Below are 27,846 nucleotides of genomic sequence, written 5' to 3'. Positions count from 1 at the left end.
CACACACACACATATGAAATAATCATGCTATTTCGGTCCAAATCATGCACATGAATTATTTATGTAAACTTAAGGTTTGTTTATAGCTTATGGCCATGCGAATAATACACGTTAAATTATTTATGGTCTTACTGGACCCCTTGTAAAGGACTATGCTCAATACTGAAACATAGTATATGATCTAATCTTTATTGTACACCAATCTGGAATATTTGACTCTGGTCCATTCTAAAGTCATTTATATTTTTGTATAATGACTGGCAAAAAAAATCTCCTTCAAGCATCATTTTGCTTTCTCTCTTTTTTTTTTTCATAATAAATGATAAAAAAAAAGTCAATTTATTTACAAATATGCTAAGAAGCGGTGTTAAAGCAGGATAATGTACAATTAGCTGGTCATTTTAAATAAACCCGGATGTTTAGTACACTGACATGAAGTTTTACTTTGTTTCCTGACCTTCATCTTGTCTTTTTTCTCTGTGTGGATGGTTAGAAGGTTGGACGTGGCCTCAACATCATTGGGCAGTTCTGTCTCTGCCAGCTCCGTCCCGAAAGATTGGAGAGTCTGTGCTGTTTTCTTCACCATCAGAGCAAAACCTTCAATGGCCTACAGGCACAACACAAACCAATGCTGGATCATGCTACATCAGTGCAATACAACACCAGTCACACAACAGAAAGATACCCAAACACAATTCACACTAATGGCTGAGTGTGCAACAAAGAAAAAACATCCACATGCACTACAAACAAGTGCACAGTACTTAAACACAGCAGCCACAGATCAATAGGAATGTGCTGAAAATCAATTACTGATTACTTAAAAGCAAGTCCACAAATGGAATGAGAAGAAAGGCAATTCATTTGCTCGAGGTGAAGACCAACATCCTCCTGGAGGACTCGTTTTTTTAAATACCTCATTATAATGATGAAGAACCATGACTTAAGGTATGTTTGGTATACTATAGCATTCTATCATTCTACTAATAAATATGCAAAGCAGGGGTACGGACGTCACGGTTTGGTGCATGCAATCAGACGACAAATACAGTCACGGGCGATCCACGTTCCACGCTGCTTTTCAGTTTTCAAATATGTTTTGTTTTTTATAAGCCCTGCAAAAAAAAAAAAAAAAAAAAAAAGACCTATGCAAGAGTGCATTCTGTATACTGCTTAGTTCTTGAAGGGTTAGTTCACCCAAAAATGAAAATTCTGTCATTAATTACTCCACACCCGTAAGACCTTCATTCATCTTCAGAACACAAATTAAGATATTGTTGATGAAATCTGAGAGATATATGCCTCGTCTATAGACAGCAATATAATCAACACTTTCAAGGCCCAGAAAGGTACTGAAGACAATATTAAAAAAGTCAACATGACTGCAGTGGTTCAACCTTAATTTTATTAAATGACGAGAATACTTTTTGTGTGCAAAAACAAAACAAAAATAAATGACTTTATTCAACAATCTCTTCTCTTCCCTGTCATTATCCTTACGCAGGTGATGCAGTAAGCACAGTGAAGGCTTCCGTTTACGTATAAATGCCATCGCTCAGTATTGGCCAAAGCTGCACACGTGAGCAGCATGACGCATGTGCGTGATGCTGACGCAGGAGCCGACCAATAATGAGTCAGCTTTCTGACGTAGAACCCGGAAGCGCTGGACGTAAACAACGTATGAGAAGTGCAGACACAGAAGAGAAGATATTGTTGAAAGTCATTATTTTTTTATTTGTTTTTGTGCACAAACAGTATTTTCGTCACTTTGTAAAATTAAGTTTGACGTAAGGTCTGAATGCACTCTGATGCCAGAAATGATGTCTTGCACTCATTGACGTTCTACACGCGAGAGATCACTTCCGTCATCAGAGCGCATTTTCAGACCTCACACACCGGATGATCAATGCAGTTGGACAAGTGGTGTATTAGAGGTAAAAAATTATAAATACTGTTCGGTTTCTTGCACAAACCGATTGTTTCGTGACTTAGGACATCAATGTGTCGTCAAGAGCCGCATGGTTTAATTTGGATTTGTCTGTGCATGTTTTTTTTACTCTTATAGACGAAGTTCCCATTGCCATGCATTATACGACTGACAAACGGCAACGGTTGGAGTTAAAAATCATCATTTGTGTTCTACTGAAGAAACAAAGTCACCTGCATCTTGGATGCCCTGGGGGTAAGCAGATAAACATCAAATTTTCATTTGTGGGTGAACTGTCCCTTTAACAATGTCTTTAGTACCTTTCTGGACCTTGAAAGTGTTGATTATATTACTGTCTAAGGATGAGTCATATACCTCTCAGATTTCATCAAAAATATTTTCATTTGTGTTCTGAAGATGAAAGAAAGGTCTTACGGGTGTGGAATGACATGAGGGTGAGTAATTAATGACAGAATTTTCATTTTTGGGTGAACTAACCCTTTAATACACTAAAGGAGGCTGTACTATTCTATGTGCACTACTATCTGTTCAAAATAAATGAAAAGAAACCTAGCATTGTGGATTTGTTCCTTTGTCCAGTAACACTTTAATTTAGGGTTCAATTCTCACTGTTAACTAGATAATTATTAACATGCATATTACTAGGATATTGGCTGTTTATTAGTACTTGCAGTATAAAGCACATATTACTGCCTTATTCTGCATGGCCATATTCTTCCATCCCTTAATCTAACCAGTGCCTAAACTTAACAACTACCTTGCTAACTATTAATCAGTAGTTAATAGTGAGAATTGGACCCTAAACTAAAGTGTGACCATTTTTCCTATTGTATCGAAATCGTACCGAACCGTGATTGCAGAACTGAGGTACGTACCAAACCGTGACTTCGTGTATCGTTACACCCCTAATGCATAGTATGAAGATAGCATGAAAATTTCCACTTTCACAACATTTTCAAAATGTACAGAATTCACTGATAGCACACTGCATAGAACTGTGTCCTATAATGCAACTTGTCCTTCAATTTCATGAGTGATAAATACACTGGGACAGCAACCATGATTTTTAATATCCATTAAAAATTTAATTTGTAAATCAATGATATATTACCATATTTACACAACCATTCAAAGTTTGGGGTCAGTAGTTAAAAGGAAACTAATACTTTTATTCAGCACAAAAGCATTGAACTGATTAAAAGTGACAGTAAATCATGGCTTCCACAAAGATTTCAACACTGATAATAATGAGAAATGTTTCTTGAGCAGCAAATCAGCATATTAAAATGATTTCTGAAGGATCATGTGACTGAAGACTGGAGTAATGATGCTGAAAATTCAGCTTTGACATTACAGGAATAAATTACATTTTAAAATATAATACATACAGTGGATACGGAAAGTATTCAGACCCCCTTAAATTTTTCACTCTTTGTTATATTGCAGCCATTTGCTAAAATCATTTAAGTTCATTTTTTTTTCCTCATTAATGTACACACAGCACCCCATATTGACAGAAAAACACAGAATTGGTGACATTTTTGCAGATTTATTAAAAAAGAAAAACTGAAATATCACATGGTCCTAAGTATAGAGGGTGTGCACATGACGTCACCGTCGACCATTAGGACTGCGGTCACGCACGCTGATTGGCAAAAGACTGAGCAGCAGCATTGGTTTTCAGTGTGAATGTCGCGAAAAACACACAATTCACATTCAAAACGGGAAAGAGCTTTGCGGCTGACTGTACAAATAGATTTGACACAAACCCTGAGGTATACATTTAAAAACTAGAGGAAGCAACAGAAAAAGCAGCAAATGGATCACTGCAATTCACAGAAACAGCTGGACTCCAGCAGAGAAACATGGATTTGCAGTTATCATTTTGTGTTGAATTGTTGGATTTTGAGGTAAAATCATAACTTATATATTGTATTGTTATATATTATGTTGACGACTCATCAATTAAATATTTTCCATCTTATATTATGCATAATTGGGTGTTTTTAAATAAACAACACTGTCAAAAACTATACTATAAAAGTTTTAGGGCTGGACAATATGACGATATAACATTGATATAAGTGATTAAGCAGATTTAAACCTACTGATATTGTAGTTATATAAAATATTCACAGGCAGATTTGCTTTATGTATTTCCCCGGCGTCAAATCAGGCACATATAAATGTCAGGAAACACGACTCCTGGCTGCATGTCAATATCCATGGATTAGGTTTATTTGACAAGTTGTAAGAAACACTTTCGAGTCCAACCTTTAGGGTAATTTGTTAGTTTTACTCATGTTTTCGCCGTTTCTCCTATTAATCCAGTTACGCAGCTGGTTCTTTTGCCACTCAGTCTAGCTGAGGGAGCGCGTTTTTCGGCGGGAAAGTTATGTCGATGCATACCCTCTATTCAGACCCTTTGCTGTGACACTCATATATTTAACTCAGGTGCTGTCCATTTCTTCTGATCATCCTTGAGATGGTTCTACACCTTCATTTGAGTCCAGCTGTGTTTGATTATACTGATTGGACTTGATTAGGAAAGCCACACACCTGTCTATATAAGACCTTACAGCTCACAGTGCATGTCAGAGCAAATGAGAATCATGAGGTCAAAGGAACTGCCTGAAGAGCTCAGAGACAGAGACAGATGAGACTTCTTTGAAAAACATTAAAAATCTTACCATCCCCAAACTTTAGAATGGTAGTGTATTTCCAAAATGATCAATAGACATCTGACATACCCATACAACATAGGAGGTCATGTGACAAATAGCATACTACAGTTTTTTTTTGGTAGCATACTGTCTACTATAGCACATAGTATACCATACACAGCATATACTGAACAGTATACTGTAGCATTTCCTGTTTTTTGGAGGCTCATGTTGTTTTCTTATTAAATTATTTGGTTTTCGTCATTCATTCATTGTGTGGCTTATACATCTAACCAATCCTGTCCCCACTCTTCATTTCCTTGTTCCACCCATCAGTCCTGTAGTGAAAATGGATCTGTACTCACGGTGCGGTGTGAAATCCATTTCTCGTGGCAGTACTCCTGCGTGCCGCCCAGTTCCTGTGTGAGCTGTGTGCGGTCGATGTAACTGTGGAGCTCAGTCACAGAGCTGAGCATGATCACCTACACACACAGTTCTCTCATGTCAGCATATAATCCATTTCATTACGCTCTTCATTAACCACACGTCACACAAATTCAGTGTGTCTGAGGCTGTGTGTGTACTTACCGGCACCTTCATTTTAAACTCATCCTTGTTAAACTTAAATAAGATGTCTGAGATTGTCCGCTGGAAGAGTGTTGTGGGTCTCAATACCAGCACCAGCTGCAGGTTGCCTGGGAAAGAGCCCTACAAAAAAAACACAAACACATAGAAAACTAAGAAAAACATCTAAAACAGGCAATATTAATACCCAAGCTTATGTTAGTGAGCCATTACATTTGACTAGTACAGCCTCCCTCCCACTGTCTGCATTGACACACACACACACACACACACCCCCTCTATATTCTGTTGCCATGACAACTCAGGTTCTTGAGAGACCAGAAAGGCTAACAATGGTCTCACATATGCTTCCCTCCCTGAGCGCGCTCTCTCGCTCCCTCTCTTCCTCAGTGAATGTATGAACACACCACACATACCCCTCGTGGAGTTCTTATGTTTACAGTCTCTTCATTAAAATGCCTCCCTACTGGGCACCACATCAAATCAAAAATATGTCAGCAGATCAATACAGAGCTGTGATGTTTGTGTGGACTGTGGCGTGGTTTGTCTCCTGACGACAGAATACCCAGCAGCCCCCATGTCTCAGCGTAACTGACAAGTGTGTTGGTCAGTAAGCAGTGAAGCAGAAAGAAGAGGCTCTACAATGTGACACTGAGAACTGATTTAAAAAACGGTTGGTCCTGTATTATTATGAATGTATCTGAACATTACACATTTTATATACATTATAATTTCCTTGATAAGAATGGAAAAAAATATAAATTGAGTTAATTCAGTCAATTAACTAATGATATAAACACACATTTTTAAAACTAATTAATTATATGACGTGCCTATTAATTACTCACAACTTAATTGCATATCAAATTTGGCGGAGAAATTATCCCCAAAAGATCATATGAAGTCATTATTGTGTTAAATGTGAAAAGCATTAATTAGACGTCTAAAAAAGCGTGGAAAGTGCGGCCCCGCTGCTTTCTCCTCCTTTCCACAAGTGCTTGCGCTCCTGTAGCATCTGTCGTTGTTATGCAATCATGAACTGCGCTCTCCAGATACATTTATTGAGATGAGAAATAAAAACCAGCCCTGTAAAGCTATGATCAGCTGTTCGGCTGAGATTTCGATGTTATTACAGAAAGGCCAATGCTGATCGGTTGGTTCTTGTCACATGACCTGCGGTGCGCTTGTGGCATTCTGAAAAAGTTGAGATGTTTTTATCTCGCCGTGACACTTGCTGCGCACCTACATTTGAAATAACAAATTTGCACACGCAAAAGACGTGATATGTGAATTCGAATGAATGAATGACTCAAATGACTCATTAATGACTGATAGTAAATGGCTCTCTTTATGAATGAGCCATTGAATCATTGGTTCACCTGATTGATTCGCGTGTGTTGCTTGGAAACGCAACATCTGCTTTGGCTTTATAGGAAATATTTTAGTTGGCAAAACTGTGCAAAACAGACAATATTGTGTCTAAAATATAACACAATATTAACTTCTTATTTATTGAACTGTTGTATAAAATCAATCACATTTGCACTCGTGCTATTCGTTACTTGTGTGATATTGCTATATCATATGATATACAGGGGCATTTTTTTGCTCAAACTCATGTTTGTAGCACAAATAGTGCTGGTTTAAACCAATGTGATATAGTAACATTAAAATTCAAGTCAAATTTCATTAGCATCTTCCTACTGCATCGTCACTGCATTCAAATGCACCAAACTGCCCAGTCACTCAGACCAGACCACAGATTTAAAGGGGGTGGCGAGATGCACAATCGAGATTTGTTATAAACACTTGAGGCGTCCCAAGAATCACAGTCACGTCCGTACAGCTCTGCGGGAAACTGCCAAACATGAGATAATCCTACAGCGGGCTGATCTCACAGTCTGCCACGCTGAAATGCTTCCAGCTCTGGGTTTCGAGGAAAATTTGTTTACCCTGCCCCCCTTTTTTCTTGGAGAGTGCTGTTGTTTGTTTGTGTTCTCGTTTAACAATTAGGAAAGAGTGAGATTCAAGGGCTAACGAGAATAATTAGAGTGGCAATTGGATGTTTGTTTGCAGAGTGGACCTCAACACAGTGAGATATGCTGATGAGTTAACCTCACACCTGAAATTCGGCACATAACTCATCATGGATATCAAAGCAGAAAGCAACTACCTAGCGACCGCCAAAACACCCTAGCAACACGCTAACAACTGAAATAATATAATTTATAAACATGGTTCTATTGTACTCTTTATATACAATGTCCGAAGCAATTGTCAAATCCAAATGAGCAAAAGATTTCCCAAACATAATGCCCATCAAGACTCACTCAGTTCCATTAAAAACCTCATGTTTGATTGCTGACAAAGGTGTCTCCTCAAATTGAACCCCGCCTTCATATTACCATGACAATATCCTGTTCCTCTAAGGCAGATTGGCCATGCTTGTCCCCAACAAGCCGGCAATAACCGAAGAGTCACAGGGGTCGGCTGTGAGCACAACAGGAAGTCGGAGAAACACGCCCCATTATTGAGCCCTCCATTAAAGCTCATTCAAGCAGATGTGACCAACACAGCTCCTCTTTTAGGAAGCTTTAGTAAACCGCTGTGTGTCTGTGATTGTATTACACGACTGCCTTGGGCCTCTCATAAAGACTGCAATTACAAGATAACACACCATCGTTCTCGTTTCGTTCAGAAACTGAAGTGAATGTATTTACATACACACACCCCATGTTTTTCCAAATATGATGCAGTCATTAAAAACAACATTTACGCAGGAATCTTCCTCATTAATATAATGGTGTTTCACCATGTTGTAGTGAAAATGTGGTCACCCTCCCTTCCCCCATAATCGCTTACTCAAGCCATTATTATTATGTGTGAGTGTGTGTGTGTGCATGTGTATTTGTGTGAGGACTGCAGTAGTGTTTGTCTGCACACAGTCAATTGCAAAACATTGTCGATGCTGATAATGATATCTAGAGTAAAAGGATGCTGATGGGTCATATAAATCTATCATATTTTATATATATATATATATATATATATATGATCGTAGTCACTTCAAAACAGAAAATACAGTTAAGTACAACATGTGCAGTGCAAGTCTGTCAAAAATTTTAATTTAGATTTATCGGCCAATATATCGGTTATCGGCTTTCAAATATAAAGAATTATTGGTATCTGCCAAATTTTTTATATCGTTGCATCCCTAATACATACACAAGTACAAATTTGGATGGATGTATGGATGGGACAAACATGACTCTCACACACTACACACTTTCCAGAAATGAAACAGGAATATAACAGGATGCTGAGAGTGAGAACAAGTGTGAGACAGAGAAAGGAATTACTATGTGCATTTATGGGGGTGTAACTCAATGTTCTCCTGGGAAAGCCATATGTGAGTATATGTGTGTGTGTGTGTGTGTGTAAGGAGCTGGAGAAACCGTGTCTCCAGGGAGCAGCTGCCACGACACTGATATACCACAGACTAATCAGACACGTGGCACGTGGAATTCAATTAACGCGCACACACACACACACACACACACACACACACACACACACACACACACACACACACACACACACACACACACAAATCTCCAGTCCACACACTCACTGCATTTCCTAATTCAATACACACAATTCTAATTCAATTACTTTTTTTTGGTTAAATTGGATAGTAAAATGAGCTAGCAGTGCAGAGAAATACTGCTCATTAAGGTGTGTTATTTCCAACAAAACCAAAAACATTCCAATATATAGCTAAGAATTTAATCCCATTGACCCTAATGCTCACCTCAGGGACCTTTCACCTTTCATCTCTCACCCCAGGACTAACCTTATACCTTGTTATGTACAGCTCAATGTCACAAGTGAAATTCCTCCTGATCAGCATGTTTCACTCTTAATAACCGTGGATGGACGTGAGGAACCCAATGAGGTGTGTCCTGATATCATGAGGCTGCAGTCACACTTACAGGGTACAAAACACTGATGAAGTGAGTGAGCATCAGGAGAAAATACAGATGGCATAAAGCAGTTCTCATGACTGAAAAGCACCTAAAACAGTTATAAATGGTTTAACTTGTCAGCTTGTCTCATGTACGGGCAGGTTTAGCTGATATATACTTAAAAATAAAGCTTTATTGGCATCAATGATTTCATGAAGAACCTTTAACATCCAGACAACATTTCCATTCCACAAAAGGTTCTGTATAGTGGAAAAAGTTCTTTAGATCATTGAAATGTCCTTCACACTAAGAAAAAATGGTTCTTTAAGAACTGTTCACTGAAAGGTTCATTAGTAAAATGGTTCTATCATAGCTGTGAAAACCATCTTTTGAAACCTTTATTTTTTAGAGCATAATTGAAATCACAGTAGATCTTCATGGATAAACTCAAAATAATTGTTAAAAGCACTGATCATTATTATAAAAAAAAAGTATAGCATAGGATGAACAGACGTTTTAAAATGTAAATAGCTGCTATACGCTGTTAAAAATATGAAGAACTTTTAACATTCATCGCATTGTGTTTTCATTGCACAAAAGGTTCTTTAGATTATTAAATGTTATTATATGGTTCTTTTAAGAACTGTCCATTGAAAGGTTCTGTGGGGAACCAAAAAATTGTTCTTCTATGACATCGCTGCGTTAGAAACTTTATTTTTAAGAGTGTATGTCAGATTGGAATGAAATGCATTTTATACAGCTTTAACTTCTGATTATCCATTACAAAAAACATTGCCTGATCCATATATTATATATATTATATATATATATATAAATAAAATAAAGTCTGGGAATAGGCCACTTCAAAGACTCTACCCGTAGGGTAAAAATGGATGGGGATTTTTTTTTCCCTTTTACTGCGGATGTCATTGGGTAGACGTTCTCCTGTCTTTCAACACACAAGCCTCTTAACAAGCTCCCTTGAGACGCCAGAGAGAGCACTGAAGGGAGATGGCCATCCATGCTTTCAGGTCAAAGAAAGGAAATGTTTAGCGGCAGTAAAATCATGACCAGCAGCACCATAATAAAAGACCTCCAAACAAAGCTGGTTGGTCTGGAGGCTGAAGCGTTCCACCACTGGATGAAATTATTAAAGCGTATTAAATGCTTGTTTTTTTCACTCATCAGCTGTTTAGTGTCTCAATTTATTTATTAATCATTGTGGAAACAATGCTGTACATATACCCCTTAATGACATTAAATAAAAGTGAAACATACATAAAAATCTTATGTTATGTTTTAGGAAGTGTATGACAAATAATGATCATGAGATGATAATATAAAATGTACAAAGTTTATTTGTATGTTTTGGGGGACGATCATTGGTCATCCATTGCAAATATTACAAGGATAGTACAATATTTCAATTTAGCTACATTGGGGAAGATGTTTATCTGTGCCCAATTATCATACATTAGCATGCATTAGCACACATTAAAATTTCCTTAAGTGAATTAGATTGGGCCATACGGGGACTAGTTCCAGCACACTTCTTTGTTCATTGGTGCATGCTGTAGAACGCACAAAATTGCACAAATCTAAATGCAAATCGATTAATAGTACCAATTCTAATAACGTGCACAAGGGATTTTGTTACATGTTAAAAGAAATGAAGAAAGTGATGAACACACTTGCAATTATGCTATAAATGAAAAACATTAAGCACATCATTAGCACATCTAACACACAGCACAAGCAAACCCAAACGCCAACACTCCCTCCATGATACATGATGACTTTTTTGTTCTTAATTTGCTCATTTGTGAAGCAACCTCATATGTATTTGTGTGAATATTACCAATTAGGACTACAGCACACAATGGACTTCATTTCGAATTAATTATTATGTATGTATGTTACTAGGACTTTGTATATTTTGTATTGATTCCAGACACGTGTAGGAAAATCTCCTCCGGCCGTTCCACACCAGCTGCACTGCTGATAACCATTACCAATTAGCCATATGTGCTGTGACGGAGGTTAGAGAAAGAAAGGAGTAGATTAAGTGCTTGTGTGTGCCAGTGTGTGTGAGGAGACACAGAGAGAGAGAGAGAGAGAGAGAGAGAGAGAGAGAGAGAGAGAGAGAGAGAGAGAGAGGGTGAATGAGAAGAAAGGAAAAATGAGAGGGAGAGAGAAACTACTGTATGTGTAGTAGAAAACATTATGGAACAGCAAGGTTAAAAGCTCCATTTAAGGAAAATGCTTTTTGTGGTAACATATATATACACACACACACATTATATATATATATATATATATATATATATATATATATATATATATATATATATATATATATATATATATATATATATATATATATATATATATATATATATATATATACATATACATATACATATACATATATATATATATATATATTTTTTTTTTTCTTCTATTGATGAAGCAACCTAAAGCTGTATAAAAGGAGTTTTGATTAAGAATAAAAGAACTAAATAAATACTTTTAAAAAAGAAATCTAACTGACCCCAAACTTTTGAACAAAAGGCCACATTGATATGGCAAATTTTGTCATCATATGCAAAATACTTCAGATATGAAGTCATGAATACATTAAAGCCTGTAAAAAAGACAAAAGTTTGACTCTCATAATTACTGTCTGACGTTTTAGAGTACTTTAAACATACACTCTTAGAAGAAAAGCTTCTATATAGAACGTTAAAGGGTTCTGTCAGGTGCTTCATATTTAGATCCTTTTAGGGGTTCCCATCATCAGAACAGTTTATGGATTTAGTTAATTCATTAACTAATCATTTTGTTTTAATTCAGTTACAACTTTGATTAAATTTCATGAATTAAGCAGCTTGTAAACATACTTTATCATGAGAAAAATTGAAATAACTTGGTAAACATGAAAGTATTATGCAATCTTTTAAGACATTTCTCCTCACATAGAACCTTTCAAAAGGTTCTTTAAAACTCAGTCAAGAACCCTTGGGATCTTTATAGAACCCCACTGAACCTTTTTTTCCCCCTAAGAGTGTACAGTGACCAAGTCACAATGAGCATCTACAGACTTTTCAATGACACAATTAAATATTAAGTGCATGTTGCTCATTACTATCACTTAGTAACACTATCCATTTACACTATTAAATGGACCCTAATGTAAGAGTGACGTGAAATAAGTGAATAATTCATTTAGTCGCTTTAGACCAGCTATCATCTTTACAAATAAAATCAGTCATTCATTACATGTTATAATAAACAGTCTGTCCAACTACTGCAACCCAAGTTACCAGTTAAACTGAGCCTTGTTTACCAAACCAAGTTTCATTGTTGTTTAAAAGTTTGGGGTCTGTAAGATTTTTTTAAAGAAATGAATACTTTTATAAAGCAAGGATGCATTAAATTGATAGTAAAGACTAGGGGTGTGACGAGATCTCGTGTCACGTTCCACTGTCCTTTTGCTTTGTGTTTAAATTAAAAACATTTAAATTCAGGTGGATAACGGTCGCCGCCGCTCCATATTTTTAGCGCAATCGCTGAAAGTGAAAGTAAACGCACGCGCGCATTCAAACGACATTTCAATACCCCGCATTTTGAAAGCGGCTCCCTGATGCACGCAAATATCTCTCAATATGAAAGCTATTTTAGGCTGGGCAGTGTAGATGTAACCATCTCTTAGGTCTGTATCAAAGAAAAATTTGGTTTTATTTGCACTTTGAATATTGAGAGAGTGCGATTATGGTTGCACTTATTGTAAAGTGTTACTATAAAAATGACTAACAGTTTTCTCTTAATCTTATTAAGCACAAACAATAAGGTTTCATTTGTTAACATTAGTTAATGCACTGTGAACTATCATGAACTAACAATGAATGACTTTTTATTAACTAACATAACCAAAGATGAATAAATGCTGTAGCAAATATATTGCTTATTGTTAGTTGGTGTTGGTTAATACATTAATGTTAATAAATGAGACCTTATTGTAAAGTGTAAACATTTTAATTTATACCGTTTTATTTCTATGATCAGTTTGTGGAAAGGAGTTCAGTTAGGAGGTCTAAAGTTGTAGAAGCTCATAAATCATGTACAGTAAGGTCTGAAGAGATTGAAATCATACAGAAGAGAAGTCAGTCAGTTGAGTTTGTGGCAAAACCTTTTACAGTACTTGAGTATTGTTGTCTTTTACTGCATATGATAATTCACACTAAGAAAGTAGAACTGAAATGTCATTCATTACAAGATGATTAGTTAAAACATTTCAAATACACCTGCAGAATATTTTTTTCTAGTCATGTATTTCGCCATTGAGGATTTCTTAAAAATAGTGTAAAAAAATCTTGTCTCGTCTCGTGAATTCAATCTCGAGTCTCGTCTCATCTTGTGAGACACCTGTCTTGTCACACCCCTAGAGACGTTTATAATGTTCCAAAAGACTCATATTTCAAATAAATATTCAATGAATATTTATGCTAATGAAATTTATATAATCTCACTTCTGTATGAAATAACACATCAGTGAGAGATAGTTAAAGAGCCACTAAAAAATCTGACATTCGCCTCTTAGTCCTGCAATCCTCACAAAACACTAGCACTTGTTTCCCACTGCTGTATTATACCTCCCCTACAGCAATAAAGTTCATTAATAATGCCAATAATAACACTAACAGCAATAAAACAACAACCAAAGCATGTTGTTTCTATAATTTCTGCCTTGTTTGCACTGCAATTCAAAGACAAAGAGTCAAGACAAATTTTCTCTCAATTTCAGTGCTGGCATAACTTCCACATTTTGCTTTTGTTTGAAGCAGTGAAATTGATCACCTCCAGTAGCATTTTTGAGCACTGACCCAATTAAACACAGTTAATCTGATTAGCACAGTGACCTCTCCCCTACTGACCATCATACACACGCTCACTGCCTGTGGCCACAACACTTGTTGACAGACTGAAGAGTTAACCAGGAGCATAATAGCACTGATGATCACTACAATCCACACTTAAAACCAGCTAATGAAGAACAGCTGCTATTGTTGATTGAACATAACTTGAGATCGTTTGTGCTTTCAGTGTGCTGTGTTTACACTGTTGTGGATGTCTGCAGCATGCAGTGCTGTGGTGTGCTAGACGTCTCTGTGGTGGATTAAATATTTACTGTTTCTATGAAAAGAACCGAGGGCCTTGTTTAGATGCCCTCCGATTTGGAATAACGCTGAAATTCCGACTAATCCGCATATACAGCCTTAAGGCACCTGCCAGTCAGCTCCTATTCTTCATACAGCATGGAAAAAACAACACACACATGCACACGCAAAAAGTTTCCTCATTCACATGGACACAAAGACATTTCATCTTGGAGTGTTGAAACATATGCGCTGCATTTTTTCCTACAAGTACAAATAGCTTAACATTCTTAATTTAAGACAATTAGCAAAATGACAAGTTAACAAATATTATTTTTGTATCAAACCTAAGTGACTTTACACTTAAAACAGATATTTTGTTCTTGTTTTAAGCATATATTAAGTCACTTAATTGAGCAAGACTTTATATGTCAAGTAACTTTGCTGTTGATATTTGTACTGGAAAATAAGACAAAACTACTGCAACTAATTGCAGTGTGGAATTCTCTTAAAGGGAACGTTCACCAAAAAATGAAAATTCTTGTTTTTATTTAATCATCCTTATGTAATTTCTTATGAAATTACATAAGAAAAAACTTATGACTTGTATCTATCTTCTGTGGAACACAAAATAATACATTCTTAAGAACAGTTTTTGTCGGGACCAAAACAATACTGAACCCCATTGACTTTCATTGTATAGAAAAAACAAAACATTGAGACATTTAAGTTGTGTTCCACAAACAGTAAGTCACAGGTTTGGGTGAGTAAATAGAACGGTATATATATATATATATATATATATATATATATTTTTTTTTGGTAAACTATCCCTTAAAATATAAAAGTATGATGTTTTCTACACTCAAAAAAATGAATTGTTGTATTTACTTAAAAAAAAGCAGTGTCACAAATTTGTACAAATAACAATTTAGTTGTATGAACAAAAGAAATTCAAGTAAAGCTGACAAAATTTCTTTGAGTAAATACAAATCATTTGAATTTGTCACCCTTACATATTTATATGTGCAGTTTACTTAATAATGTTATGTTGAATTTATAAAAGTTTATTACATAAGGTAAACAAAAAATAACTTGCATCAACAACAGTTTGTGCGTTTCATTTAGCAATGTTAAGTTGACTGAAACACTTAAGCTGACAATACTCATTTTTAGTAGAAACAACTCAGATAAATTAAGTTCATGTAGTTTAAGTAATGTGAACAAGGATGTTTGAGTGAAACTAACAACAGTGAAAGTTCATATTTTTGAGTGTAACAATATACATATTTACACACATGCACATCTTATTTTTATTCTCACACACACACACACACACACACACACACACACACACACACACACACACACACACACACACACACACACACACACACACACACACACACAACTGTGTGCTCACCGCGATCCGCAGCAGTGTCCCCTTCACTGATGCCCATCTGTCTTGCCGGCGGTCAATGACCAGGATGAAGCCGACCCCCGTCGAGCTGAGACTGAAAATCAGAGAGACACCATCACCATGGCAGCAAGGGCACACACACACACGCACGCTCGCACACACACACACTTCCAAAAATCATAAACATTGACATACTGAAGATGTCACATGCCTTAAAAGGCATCATTAACCAGTTCTCTAATAACTAGCAAGCACACTGCAGTCGTCCTTACACATCAGACTGACAAATTAGCCAGCACTCTGTATACTGCAAACCGTTATTTCTTATTATTCATAAAGACACATCAGCATTTGCCCCCTAACACCCATGATGAATGCAAAATATATCCAAAGGCGTATTAATACACATAGACGTACGTTGGAGTGCACTAGCCCAGAATGCAAACGTGGCAACGTAGCGCAGAGATGCTGAGCTGGTTGCTACGTCCATCACCATGGAAAACGGCAGCTCTCCGCGCCAGCAGTATCAAGCTGCTTTTTAGTGACCGAGGCAGCTGAAAAATCCAATTACACACTCCTGAAAAAAACCCAGTTTGAATGTGCAGAATCTACCCCTAATGCTGATATTCCAAGTGTCCTTCAGCAGATTTCGATGTACACAGATGGTTTTCCCTCGGTTTCTTTCTTCTCTTCAGTGCACCTTTGCTTTCATCCCCTCTGTTTATGGTTCCATTTGAATGAGTGCCACCGTAGGCACAGACCGGGAGAGCTGCTACATTTTGCCTCCCCCTCTACAGCAACCAATCGTGCAGCATCAGGTGCTCCCTCTCAACCAATCAGAACTCAGGAGAGCGCTGACAGACAGAGACTCGGAGTCTAGCTTGAATTGCTAATACAGAAGGTGGGTGTGAGATAGGTGTTGATTGATAATGAAAGCTCCTCCCAATAGAAACTGGCACTGCAGATGCTCGTGTATCAAATCTGCCGCCATTACAGTGACATACAGATTGTGTTTCTCTTTTTCTGGCTCACATTACCGCTCCCGCCTTCTCCACCGAATTTCACACTCCCATCCCTTTCCTCTCCTCTCATTCCCACCTCCCCTGTCCCCCCTTTCAACCTTCGGCTGTTTTTCCTGAGTAACGTTTGTTCTCCACTCCTTTCATAGAGGAGGGTAAGAGAAAGGAGAGGGATGTAGGGGTCTTATCAGCTGAAAAAGCCCCGGTGCAGATCTGCACTGACATTGACTGATGACCTTGAGTGTCCGCAAGTAATAAAGATCAGAAATCTGATTACAATCATCATTGTAATTATAACCTTCCATTCAAAGGCTTATAGGGGGTTCTAAAGCCATTGGGTGCTTCACTGCACATGATTTATGGTCATATTGGTGCTTTGTCTATTACTGTTTTTAATTATTGTTCTGTGTTGTTAGTGCATTGTATTAAGAGTGACAAGCAATATATGAAGAGTTTGGTTCCAAAACGCTATAAATCCATTTTGATTAATTTGAGTAAAAAGGTGTTTTCTTTACCAAGAAATTGGCAAAATGAAAACCACTCTTTTCTGTTTCAAACTTTCACATAGCATCTTTTGGTTATAAAAACATTAAAAATTCAAATCTAGATTTTGATTTTCAAAGGTTTATTATAAAAATTTATTATTTTTTCCCCAAAATGCATTAAATGCATGACACGTTTTTTTGTTTTGATTTTTTTTTTTTCAAAATGCAATTAATCCATCAATATAAAAGTTATTTTTCATATTGAAAGTAAGTTAATTCACATATATGACAGCCTCTGAACTTTGTCAATACTAATCTTATGTACATGCATTTGACTAAAAATACATTCATTCGTCGCTCCCAAAATGAATTCAACGAGTCATCTTGTTAATCTTATAAATGAATTATGTCTCTGTTTGTCATTACCGATCAAGGCGTATCTGGCGTCACCGCATGGTTAAAATAAACAGTTCAGTTTAGGGAGCGTGATAGAAATTTGATGCTGTCGTGAAACAAGCAACAGCCGGCATTTTTCCTCCTCCCGGCTCGAGTGCCTCGCCTTCTTAATCTCCTCACGTAAATGATTTCGATGGCTTGCGTTTCTTCCCCACCGCAGAAAGCACCACAGGTTCAGCAATGTTCATCGAAATTATTAATTTTTCTGTTTTTGTTGATCACAAAGTACAAAGTAGATAAAGGATGCGGGGTGTATTCAGAGCGCCGCCATTACTGTTTACAGTGCATGGAATGGTGCGCTGTGATTGGTTGAGCGGATATATCGCGTTCTGCAGAGAAGTGAGACTGGCGTTTGTTGCGTTTTGGAAAGAAAGGGAGAAAACATGACAGAATAACACAACGGATATCGCATTTTGCGCAAAATTAATAAATGACTTTTCAATACCGACCAGATACAATACTGATTTTGGCGGAAACTCAATTTTTTTGAAAATGGCGTTTATCGCGTTTTGGAACCAAACTCTTCATATATTTTTATTATTATTTTTTAAAATTTTAGATAGCTGTGTGCTTTGAGTGAACAATGGGATGAAGATATTCAATAGAGTGCATTTGCATGTGAACAAAAAAATATAACCGCAAGATATTTGGGTTTGACTGTAAATTGTTAATATAATTTAATAGAATATTACATTTAATATTGTAGAAGTTTTGTCAGAAACCACAGAGCAAATTCAGGGCAATGTCTCACAAATCTTTTGATTAATTTTACACAAAAATATTGAGGTTATATTTAAAATAAAAAAAAAATAAAAATAAAAATTAAACAAAAACTTTATTTAAAATTAATAATAATAATAATAATAAAATTAAAAATAATACAAAATAAAATAAAATAAAAGGATTGTGGCATTATTTTCAAGCACATTTCCTTGATTCTGTAATGTGTCCAGATCAGTAGCATAATGTTTTTTTTTTTTTTTTTAAATTAATTCAAGGCAGTAAGAAATACTTCCAATATATTTACATCCTTTTACGATTTCATTTTTTCTTCACAAAACAGTACTGAGAATTATTATTATTATTGCATTCTAATGCTTAGAACTTTGGGGCTTAATGTACTTAACTGAAAATAATGTCATGATGCAAAAAGTAAAACATAATTCCCTATTACATTCTTTTGTGTTGAAATATGACTAAAGCACATTCTTGAGGGTTTATGACATTCATCTCTTTCTTCCATGAGCTGCTGTATATTGCTCCTGAACTCCTCTCATTCACCAAATCAGAACCAAATTAAAACCCCATCAGCCATTTTCAGCATGAAGAAATCCATCTAATTACTCAATCACCCCCTCTCTCTGTTTCTCATGGGAATAATGGGGAAACAAGAGATGCAGAGAGAGTGATGGAAAGCAAAGGACCAGAATTTCTTTCATTAGAATATTAACAAGGTGTGTTAAATTAAAGAGGATTTCACAGGATCAGCAAACAGATCAATGCACTACTGAACTTTCACAAGGATTAATATTCAATAAATAAATTATATACATGCAAATTAATTCAACATCTCTAGGTTACTTAATGATATGATGGAATCTACAAGTCAATAATAATACTGATAATAATGTATTTCCCAGAGAATCACATGTATTCAAATTATTCACAAACCAAGAATGCATATGTAAAACTATTAAGATTACCTTGTTAACCATGTACATAATCACACATTCTAATTGAATATGCATGATGAATATTAATGAAGTAGCAGTCACACACGCACACAAGCAGGCAGTCATGTCATTGAATTGCAAACAGCATGACGCGTGTTACAATGGGAATGCACTAGTTTGCCCCCTTCTGTCCAATTCAAGAACTAAAACAAACAACCAACATACAGTATTTTTCATCTATTCTCTCATCTACAGTACAGTGATATGAATAAATAAAATGCTAATGCTAATGCTAATAGGATTATCTCTGTAATTTGTTCCCACACTTTTTCACCAACGAACTTCCATGACATTTCAAATCCTTCATCATCACTGGACTTTAAACCATATTCCAGAGATTGGGACATTTATCTTAGAAATGTTTGGAATTAGATTAGAGTAGTATTAGAATATATCAAAGTATATATGTCTCCAATAAGTCCTTCAATGGACAGACTGATGTTATCACACTGGTTTGCATGCAAGTCTACAATATCTACAAGCACTAACTACCCAACAAATAATGACTTTTATAGGTATGAAGAAAAAAAAAAAAAATTTTTACATTCCCTGAAACTTCAGAGATTTCCATGAATCTAGGAACCCTGGTTATGGTAATGACTGATCCTTCCACCTCCTGTTTTCTCACCTGGGAATGCTGGTCAGGTATGTCAGCACGTTGTGAAACTCCTGCTCCTCCAGCTCACCAAACGCCGGGTACTCTGGGAAAATAATGATGGGGCTGCCATTCTGTCCTCGTCCACCTGGAAATGCAGATTTAGAAGAATGCAGCTGTTAGCAATTCTGTTTAAAGGGGGGGTCGCACACCGGACGCAAAGCTCGGCGCCGCGCAGTGTCGCGTCTGACAACTCACAGGTATCGCACACCGGCCGCACACATTATATACGTGCGAGCTCAATTTTGAATCGACTCCTGATAGAAGAGCTGCACAATGGGAGTGTTTTACGTCAACAGGGAAACGTCACATGCCTAATATATAAGAGGTTAGTGTACATGGAAAAATGGCACAACAAAGCAAAAGGAAAGAAAATGCTATGTTTATTATACATTTTTAGACTTTATTCAAGCTGTTAAATTAAGAATGTGAAACTGATGTATCTTGCAGCACAGGGTGAAGTCAGTATGTACATTAACGACGATTTGAGAGAAATATAATATACATTTAATGTAAAACAATGTACATGGCGCTCTGTGGCGCGGCAGGATTTTAAACAACTTCCTGACTCGTTGCTGGGCGCCGCGGACAGGCGCCGAATGTCGCAGCCGGTGTGCGTACTCTCATAGAAAACAATGCGTTCGAATGTGTTCGCTGAGCTTCGCGTCCGGTGTGCGACCCCCTTCAGACGGAGCATGAAAATTAAACATGTTTTTACTCCATTATGCCTTGTGATACACATTTGCACTGTTATAATATATGAAACCCTGCAGATTAAGAGTGGAGATTGTCTCCTGAACTAATTTACAGTCTGACCTTAGATCTGATATATATGAAATATCAACACTTAAGGCCTGTTCACACCAAGGACGATAACTATAAAGATAATGATAAAGATATAGTTCTAACAATCGTTTTCAATATTAAAGAATAGCAGAGTTCACACCACAGCTACAGTAGAACGATAACAATATCATTGGAATCATTTTTTAGAAAGATTTTATCCAGCTGATGAATGATAAAACAGTTAAATCAGAATCTGTCCTGCTGTAATTAGCTTGAGCATTTAAAGTGAAAGACAAGAACGCACTTTGAAATAACAGAAAGATATCGTCCATTTGTGTGGATGCTAATATATTTATAGTTATCATTCTTGGTGTGAATGGGACTTTAAGCATTTAAAAAGTATTCTACCCACAAGGGGGCACTTCCACATCTTCCCATTTACAGCTCACACAGAGAAAGAAAGAAACGGCGTACATTAACAGAAGACTAATCTCATCTATTACAAACTGCATAGACGCTTCAAGGACATGAGGCAATGTCAAGGACACAATGCAACACAATGAGGACAAAACCTTCAAATCTCCTCTTTTCTTGTCACTGAGCTTTGCCTTGGAAAAACATCACACACATCATTACTGGGGCTTTCATATTGTCAGTGTGTGTGTGTGTGTGTGTGTGTGTGTGTGTGTGTGTGTGTGTGTGTGTGTGTGTGTGTGTTTGTGTGTGAGAGAGAAAGAGACAGAAAGGGAAAGAGGAAGAAGGACATGTTTGGTGCATTGTGTGCAGTGACAGAGGTCATGTAATGGTGCATGTGTGTGTTTGGCTGCTACACTCTGTGATTAATAGAGCAGGATGGATCCACTGCAAAGCTCACACATACTAACACCTCTATGACAGTCACACACAGGCACACAGGTGCACACACACACACACACACAGGTGCACACACACACACACGAGGTGAAAAGGACGCTGCTGTCGCATTTGTAACCATCAGTAGAGCAAAACCAAAGTGCTCCAGTCCATCTGGACCAGGTGAAAGAGAGAGAAAGAGGGTCATTCCATAATATTAAAAACACGCTATCCAAAAAGACAAATAGGCTATCATGTTCAACACACACACCATAGGAAAATAAAAATAAAAACACACTCAAAAAGGTACTGAACGATATAATAGAGTAAGAAAATAACAGAATGGAACAGAGTAGAGTGGAGTATATTAGAGTAGAAAAGAGTAGAATAATATATATTTATATATATATATATATATATATATATATATATATATATATATATATATATATATATATATATTTATTAGAGTAGAATGGAGTATAAACAGGTAGAATAGAGTATATAGTACTGTATATTAGAGTAGAACTGAGCATAAAAGTAGAAGGGAATATAAAAGGGAATAAAAGAGAAAATAGAGTAGAATGGATTATAAAGGGTAGAATAGTATTTAGTAAAATTGAGTATATTTGAAATGAACATAAAAGTAGAACTGTCATGATCACCGTCTGTCCTGTCACTTCCCGGACTACATTCCCCATAATCCTCTCTGCCAATCACCTGCACTCACTCAACCAATCACTACACTAATCACCACACCCAGCTGCCACGCATTACCTGGACTATAAAAGACTCACACACTCATCACCTAATCGCGAAGTCTTGTTGCCTCTGTGTACAATTCTAAGCGTTATTTCCCTGTCTGCCCGTTTGTTACCGTTTCTGCCTGATTCCTGTTTCAGGACCCATTGCTGCCTGCCTCGATCCTTTGCCTGTACCCTGACTACGACTCTGCCTGTTCTTTATTGCTCCTGTTTGACCCTGCTTGTACGACCACGCTCACTTTTAATAAAACACTGCATTTGGATCCCCTGCCTGAGTCTCCCATCATTACAAGAACAGAGTAGAATTATGTATAAAATGGTATAATAGAGTAGAATGAATGGAGCATAAAAGAGAAGAACAGAGAAGAATAGAGCAGAATTATGTATGAAAGGGTAGAATAGAGTATATACTGTATATATTCCAGCAAAATAGAGTATAAAACAGTAGAATAAAGAAGAATGAAGTATATTAGAGTACAATGGAGTACAAAACAGTAAAATACATAGTAGAATGGAGTATATTATAAGAGTGGAGAAAAACAGTATTTTAGAGTTGAACAGAGTAGAATAAAATATGAGTAGAACAACAGAATGGAGTAGAACGTAGTATAATGGAGTATTATAGAAAAAAAAAACAGTTGAAAATGGTATATGGAGTATGGAGTATAAAACAGTAGAATATAGTAGAATTGAGTATATTAGAGTACAATGGAGAATGATAAGGTAGAACAGAGTAGAATATAGCATAAATACCAGGTGATAAAACTGTAGAATACAGTAGAATGGAGTATATTAGAACAGAATAGATAAAACAGAAGAATATATTAGAATGGAGTATATTAGAGTAGAATGAAGTATAATAAGGTAGAATAGAGTAGAATACAGTATAAAGTCAGGAAGAATGGAGTATAAAACAGTAGAATACAAAGTAGAATGGAGTATATTAGAGTAGAATGGAGAATAATGAGGTAGAATAGAGTAGAATGTAGAAAACAGTATTTTAGAGTTGAATAGAGTAGAATGGAATATATACGGGTAGAACAACAGAATGTGAGTAGAATATAGTAAACTGGAGTATATTAGACAGTGCTGGGGAAGCTACTCTGAAACTGTAGTTTGACAAGCTACAAGCTACTCATGAATTAAATTAGTTAAACTACAGTCAAGCTACCCTTTTGAAAAAGTAGTTAGCTACACTACAAGTTACTATCAAAAAGTAGCCAGCTACATTGAAACTACATTTAATTTTTTTTTTTTTTTTTAAATGACATAGCATATTAAAAATAACTGGATAACTTAATGAAGAATGTTTAAGTAAGATGTTTGGGGTTTAAACAAAGCAATGCACTACAATTATGATTTAAAAACATAGTGTTTTATTTTGTAAACTATATCAAAAAATACAATACTCAAATGTATATAGGCTACTCAAATGTCAATATTCCTATATCTCACATCTGCGTTTTTCCTGTGAGAGGACCGACGACCAGTTGCACTCTGTAGTTTCAGAAGTGATTTCTAGCCTACAAAGAAATGCAGGATTGACGCTCAAAATTGCTACCATAACCATAACACGGGACAAAAATATGCAATAATAAAAATAGACTAGAAAAATATTAGAATTTTTGTATCAATATTTTTGAAATTCTATTCCAATTATTTGTAAAATGACAACATCTTAAATGTCTCACTATGCGAATCATATGCTTCTCGCCCGAGCAACCGATTTTATTAGATCAGCGCACTAAGCCATGTTGTTGTTTTCTGTCCAGTTGACGGATGCTTTGCCAATGCAATGACTCAAAACACCACGTTAGTGATCTTATGTTCATTATAAAACTGGCGGGACAGATTAGACTATGGCGGGTCACCACTGCAATAATATAGTTTGCATACATTTGATTTAGAATGCAATAAAGCAGAATAATCCATTTAAAAAGGCTATTATTCACCTGTATGTGCTTGAAATCTTTGGCACAGACAGCGTTTTAATCATGTTTTTAACCTTCAAAAATCGATTCGTGCAGTGTGAACCCACTCCTGTCCTTTACATAGGCCTAATCATCAGGCGATCTCTTCTCAATGAACTGCTGACGAACTTAAGCCACAAGATGCATTATATAACAATAGATGGCAGTAATGCATGATTTTAGTTCGTGATCTGAAGACGCTGTGCTGCTTTATGAATGAATTAGGCTCGTCAGAACGCAACACAAAACGGAATGTAGCTTGTAGCTTTTGGTCGTGCTACACCGATACTTGCTTGAAAATGTAGTTAACTACTGGAAAAGCTACACTGTTTTAAAAGTAGCTGAACTACATACAAGCTACTGAAAAATGTAGTTAAACTAGTAGCGCCGCTACATGTAGTTAACTACTCCCCAAAACTGATATTAGAGTAGAATAGAGTATATAAGGTAGAATAGAGTAGAATATAGTATAAAGTCGGGAAGAATGGAGTATAAAACTAGAATATAGTAGAATGGAGTATATTAGAGTAGAATGGAGAATAATGAGGTAGAATAGCGCAGAACATAGAAAAACAGTATTTTAAAGATGGGCAGAGGATCACCAATTCCCCCAATGCTGCGGCGAAAAATAGTGGAGCAATATCAGAAAGGAGTTTCTCAGAGACAAATTGCAAAGAGTTTGAAGTTATCATCATCTACAGTGCATATCATAATCCAAAGATTCAGAGAATCTGGAACAATCTCTGTGCGTAAGAGTCAAGGCCAGAAAACCATACTGGATGCCCATGATCTTCGGGCCCTTAGACGGCACTGCATCACATACAGGAATACTACTGTAATGGAAATCACAACAAGGGCTCAGGAATACTTCCAGAAAAGTACTTGTTGGTGAATACAATCCACCGTGCCATTCGCCGTTGCCGGCTAAAACTCTATAGGTCAAAAAAGAAGCCATATCTAAACATGATCCAGAAGTGCAGGCGTTTACTCTGGGCCAAGGCTCATTTAAAATGGACTGTGGCAAAGTGGAAAACTGTTCTGTGGTCAGACAAATCAAAATTTGAAGTCCTTTTTGGAAAACTGGGACGCCATGTCATCCGGACTAAAGCTGACAAGGACAACCCAAGTTGTTATCAGCGCTCAGTTCAGAAGCCTGTATCTCTGATGGTATGGGGTTGCATGAGTGCGTGTGGCATGGGCAGCTTACACATCTGGAAAGGCACCATCAATGCTGAAAGGTATATCCAAGTTCTAGAACAACATATGCTCCCATCCAGATGTCGTCTCTTTCAGGGAAGACCTTACATTTTCCAACATGACAATGCCAGACCACACACTGCATCAATTACAACATCATGGCTACGTAGAAGAAGGATCCGGGTACTGAAATGGCCAGCCTGCAGTCCAGATCTTTCACCCATAGAAAACATTTGGCACATCATAAAGAGGAAGATGCGACAAAGGAGACCTAAGACAGTTGAGCAACTAGAAGCCTGTATTAGACAAGAATGGGACAACTTGAAGCAAACTTGTGCAACTTGTCTCCTCAGTCCCCAGACGTTTGCAGGCTGTTATAAAAAGAAGAGGGGATGCCACACAGTGGTAAACATGGTCTAGTCCCAACTTTTTTGAGATGTGTTGATGTCATGAAATTTAAAATCAACTTATTTTTCCCTTAAAATGATATATTTTCTCAGTTTAAACATTTGATATGTCATCTATGTTGTATTCTGACTAAAATATTGAAATTTAAAACTTCCACATCATTGCATTCTGTTTTTATTCACAATTTGTACAGTGTCCCAACTTTTTTTGGAATCGGGTTTGTATAATAGAAAAAATAGAATAGAAAAGTAGAATGTAGTAGATCGATGTAAAATACAGTAGAAGATTAAAGCAGACTCGTGTAGATTAGATTACAATACAGAGTAGAGTAGAATGTAGTAGAATAAACTTGAATACAGTACATCAAACAGTACACAGACCAAGAAGTAAGGAACACAGACAACATTAACAGGAAAAAAGATAAACACACTCCATAAAGAGCTTTCATGAAAACTTCACATACTGGGTGACCTTAGTTTCCTGTGATTCCATCAGACACAAACACACACACACGCACACAGAGTATGATAATGATAATATCAGACACGGGCCTCTGCAACCGTCTGGAGGAAAAAGGTTGGACAGAAAAAGAAAAAAAAAGATGAAAAGAGCAAAAAGGAAATGAAAACAGGAAATAAACAGAGGAAGCGTCTAGCAGTGAAGGTCTGTCATTAAATCTAGGTGGAGAACTGAGGCCTGAGACCAGCAGAGACCAGAGGAACATAAACACACACACAGTGCATATGCTGCATGGACACATGCAGACTGTACATGAAATCGCTCACTTGTTCCCATATTCACAAGTCTAATTCACAACAATCTAAAAACAAAACAAAAAAAATAATATTTGGACAGCATTTCTCAGCAGTCCTCTCCAGATTGCAAGATGGACAATATAGTGTTGGTAGTGTTGGCTAGTGTACATTAGTTGTGCACTATAAGAAGCCATATCTAGGGAAACAAACTTTCCATTAAGAATTCAGGCAACAGTTTAAAATGGATGACACCTCTTTATAGTGCACTACACAATTGGGAGTGACTTCTTAAGTCAAAAGGCCACAAGTTAACAGAAACCAGAGGTGCAATGAACACTGATTCTTTAAATACAGTACTGTAATTTACAACGCATTAAAAATGAAATAGGTCCTTAAAATCTGAACTACAACTGCACCATTACGCAGCCAGCCAGAGCTCACTGAACCTCCCTCTCTCTCTTTCTGCAATGACTTTATTTAAAAGATTACAAAAATAAGCTTAGTATTATGAACGACCTATTTGTTTCTGTAAATAATTTTGCATGGAATGATGATGTTTCTTCAATGATGCAACTTGGTTGTTGTTCACTCTTCTGGCACTATTGTTGTAAATGTTTAATGGCATGTATAATACATGAGTTGAGAGTCAGGGTTTGTAAATATTCAGAGACTCTCTCATAGATTTGATGCAATAAAGGCATGAGGGGTTTTTATAGAAAACCTGAATCCCAATCTAATCCTCTTTTTCACTATAAAACTCTTCTATAGGCCTCACACACAGCCTAACTGTCATTCAAATATCCTCGCAAAGCACATCAGCTCGGAACGGTGTTGTCAAGCGCATCGTCATGGCAACACTGAATAATTAAGGGGTTTCCTCCAGACAGGCGCTATCCTGGGCAACCTGAGCTGGGCCCTAACTGGGTTATTTATGGAGACTGGAGAGAGTTTCTGGAGTGTTATTAAGTGTATATATGTGGAATCTGTGCATGTTCTGAATGAATCTGCTTTTGACACTTTGAAAGCAGG

The 27,846-nt window shown here is 36.7% G+C and overlaps 1 protein-coding gene across 12 annotated transcripts in view; it reads right to left on the bottom strand.

Annotated features, from left to right (window-relative positions):
- mcf2la (mcf.2 cell line derived transforming sequence-like a) overlaps positions 1–27,846 on the bottom strand; it is an 87,733-nt gene that overhangs the window by 18,158 nt on the left and 41,729 nt on the right. For all 12 annotated transcript variants that reach the window (XM_067402940.1, XM_067402945.1, XM_067402942.1 and 9 more), the window contains exons 3-7: positions 20,059–20,173; positions 15,741–15,831; positions 5,200–5,319; positions 4,977–5,093; positions 458–607 (exon numbers count right to left, since the gene is read on the bottom strand). In XM_067402940.1, coding sequence (XP_067259041.1) covers positions 458–607; positions 4,977–5,093; positions 5,200–5,319; positions 15,741–15,831; positions 20,059–20,173 — 593 coding nt within the window. The remainder of the gene's footprint in view (positions 1–457; positions 608–4,976; positions 5,094–5,199; positions 5,320–15,740; positions 15,832–20,058; positions 20,174–27,846) is intronic.

Source organism: Chanodichthys erythropterus, chromosome 12 (assembly GCF_024489055.1).
Source record: "Chanodichthys erythropterus isolate Z2021 chromosome 12, ASM2448905v1, whole genome shotgun sequence".
NCBI lineage: Eukaryota > Metazoa > Chordata > Actinopteri > Cypriniformes > Xenocyprididae > Chanodichthys > Chanodichthys erythropterus.
The sequence above is the reverse complement of the archived record's forward strand: the minus strand, read 5'-3'. Positions and strand labels throughout refer to the sequence as shown.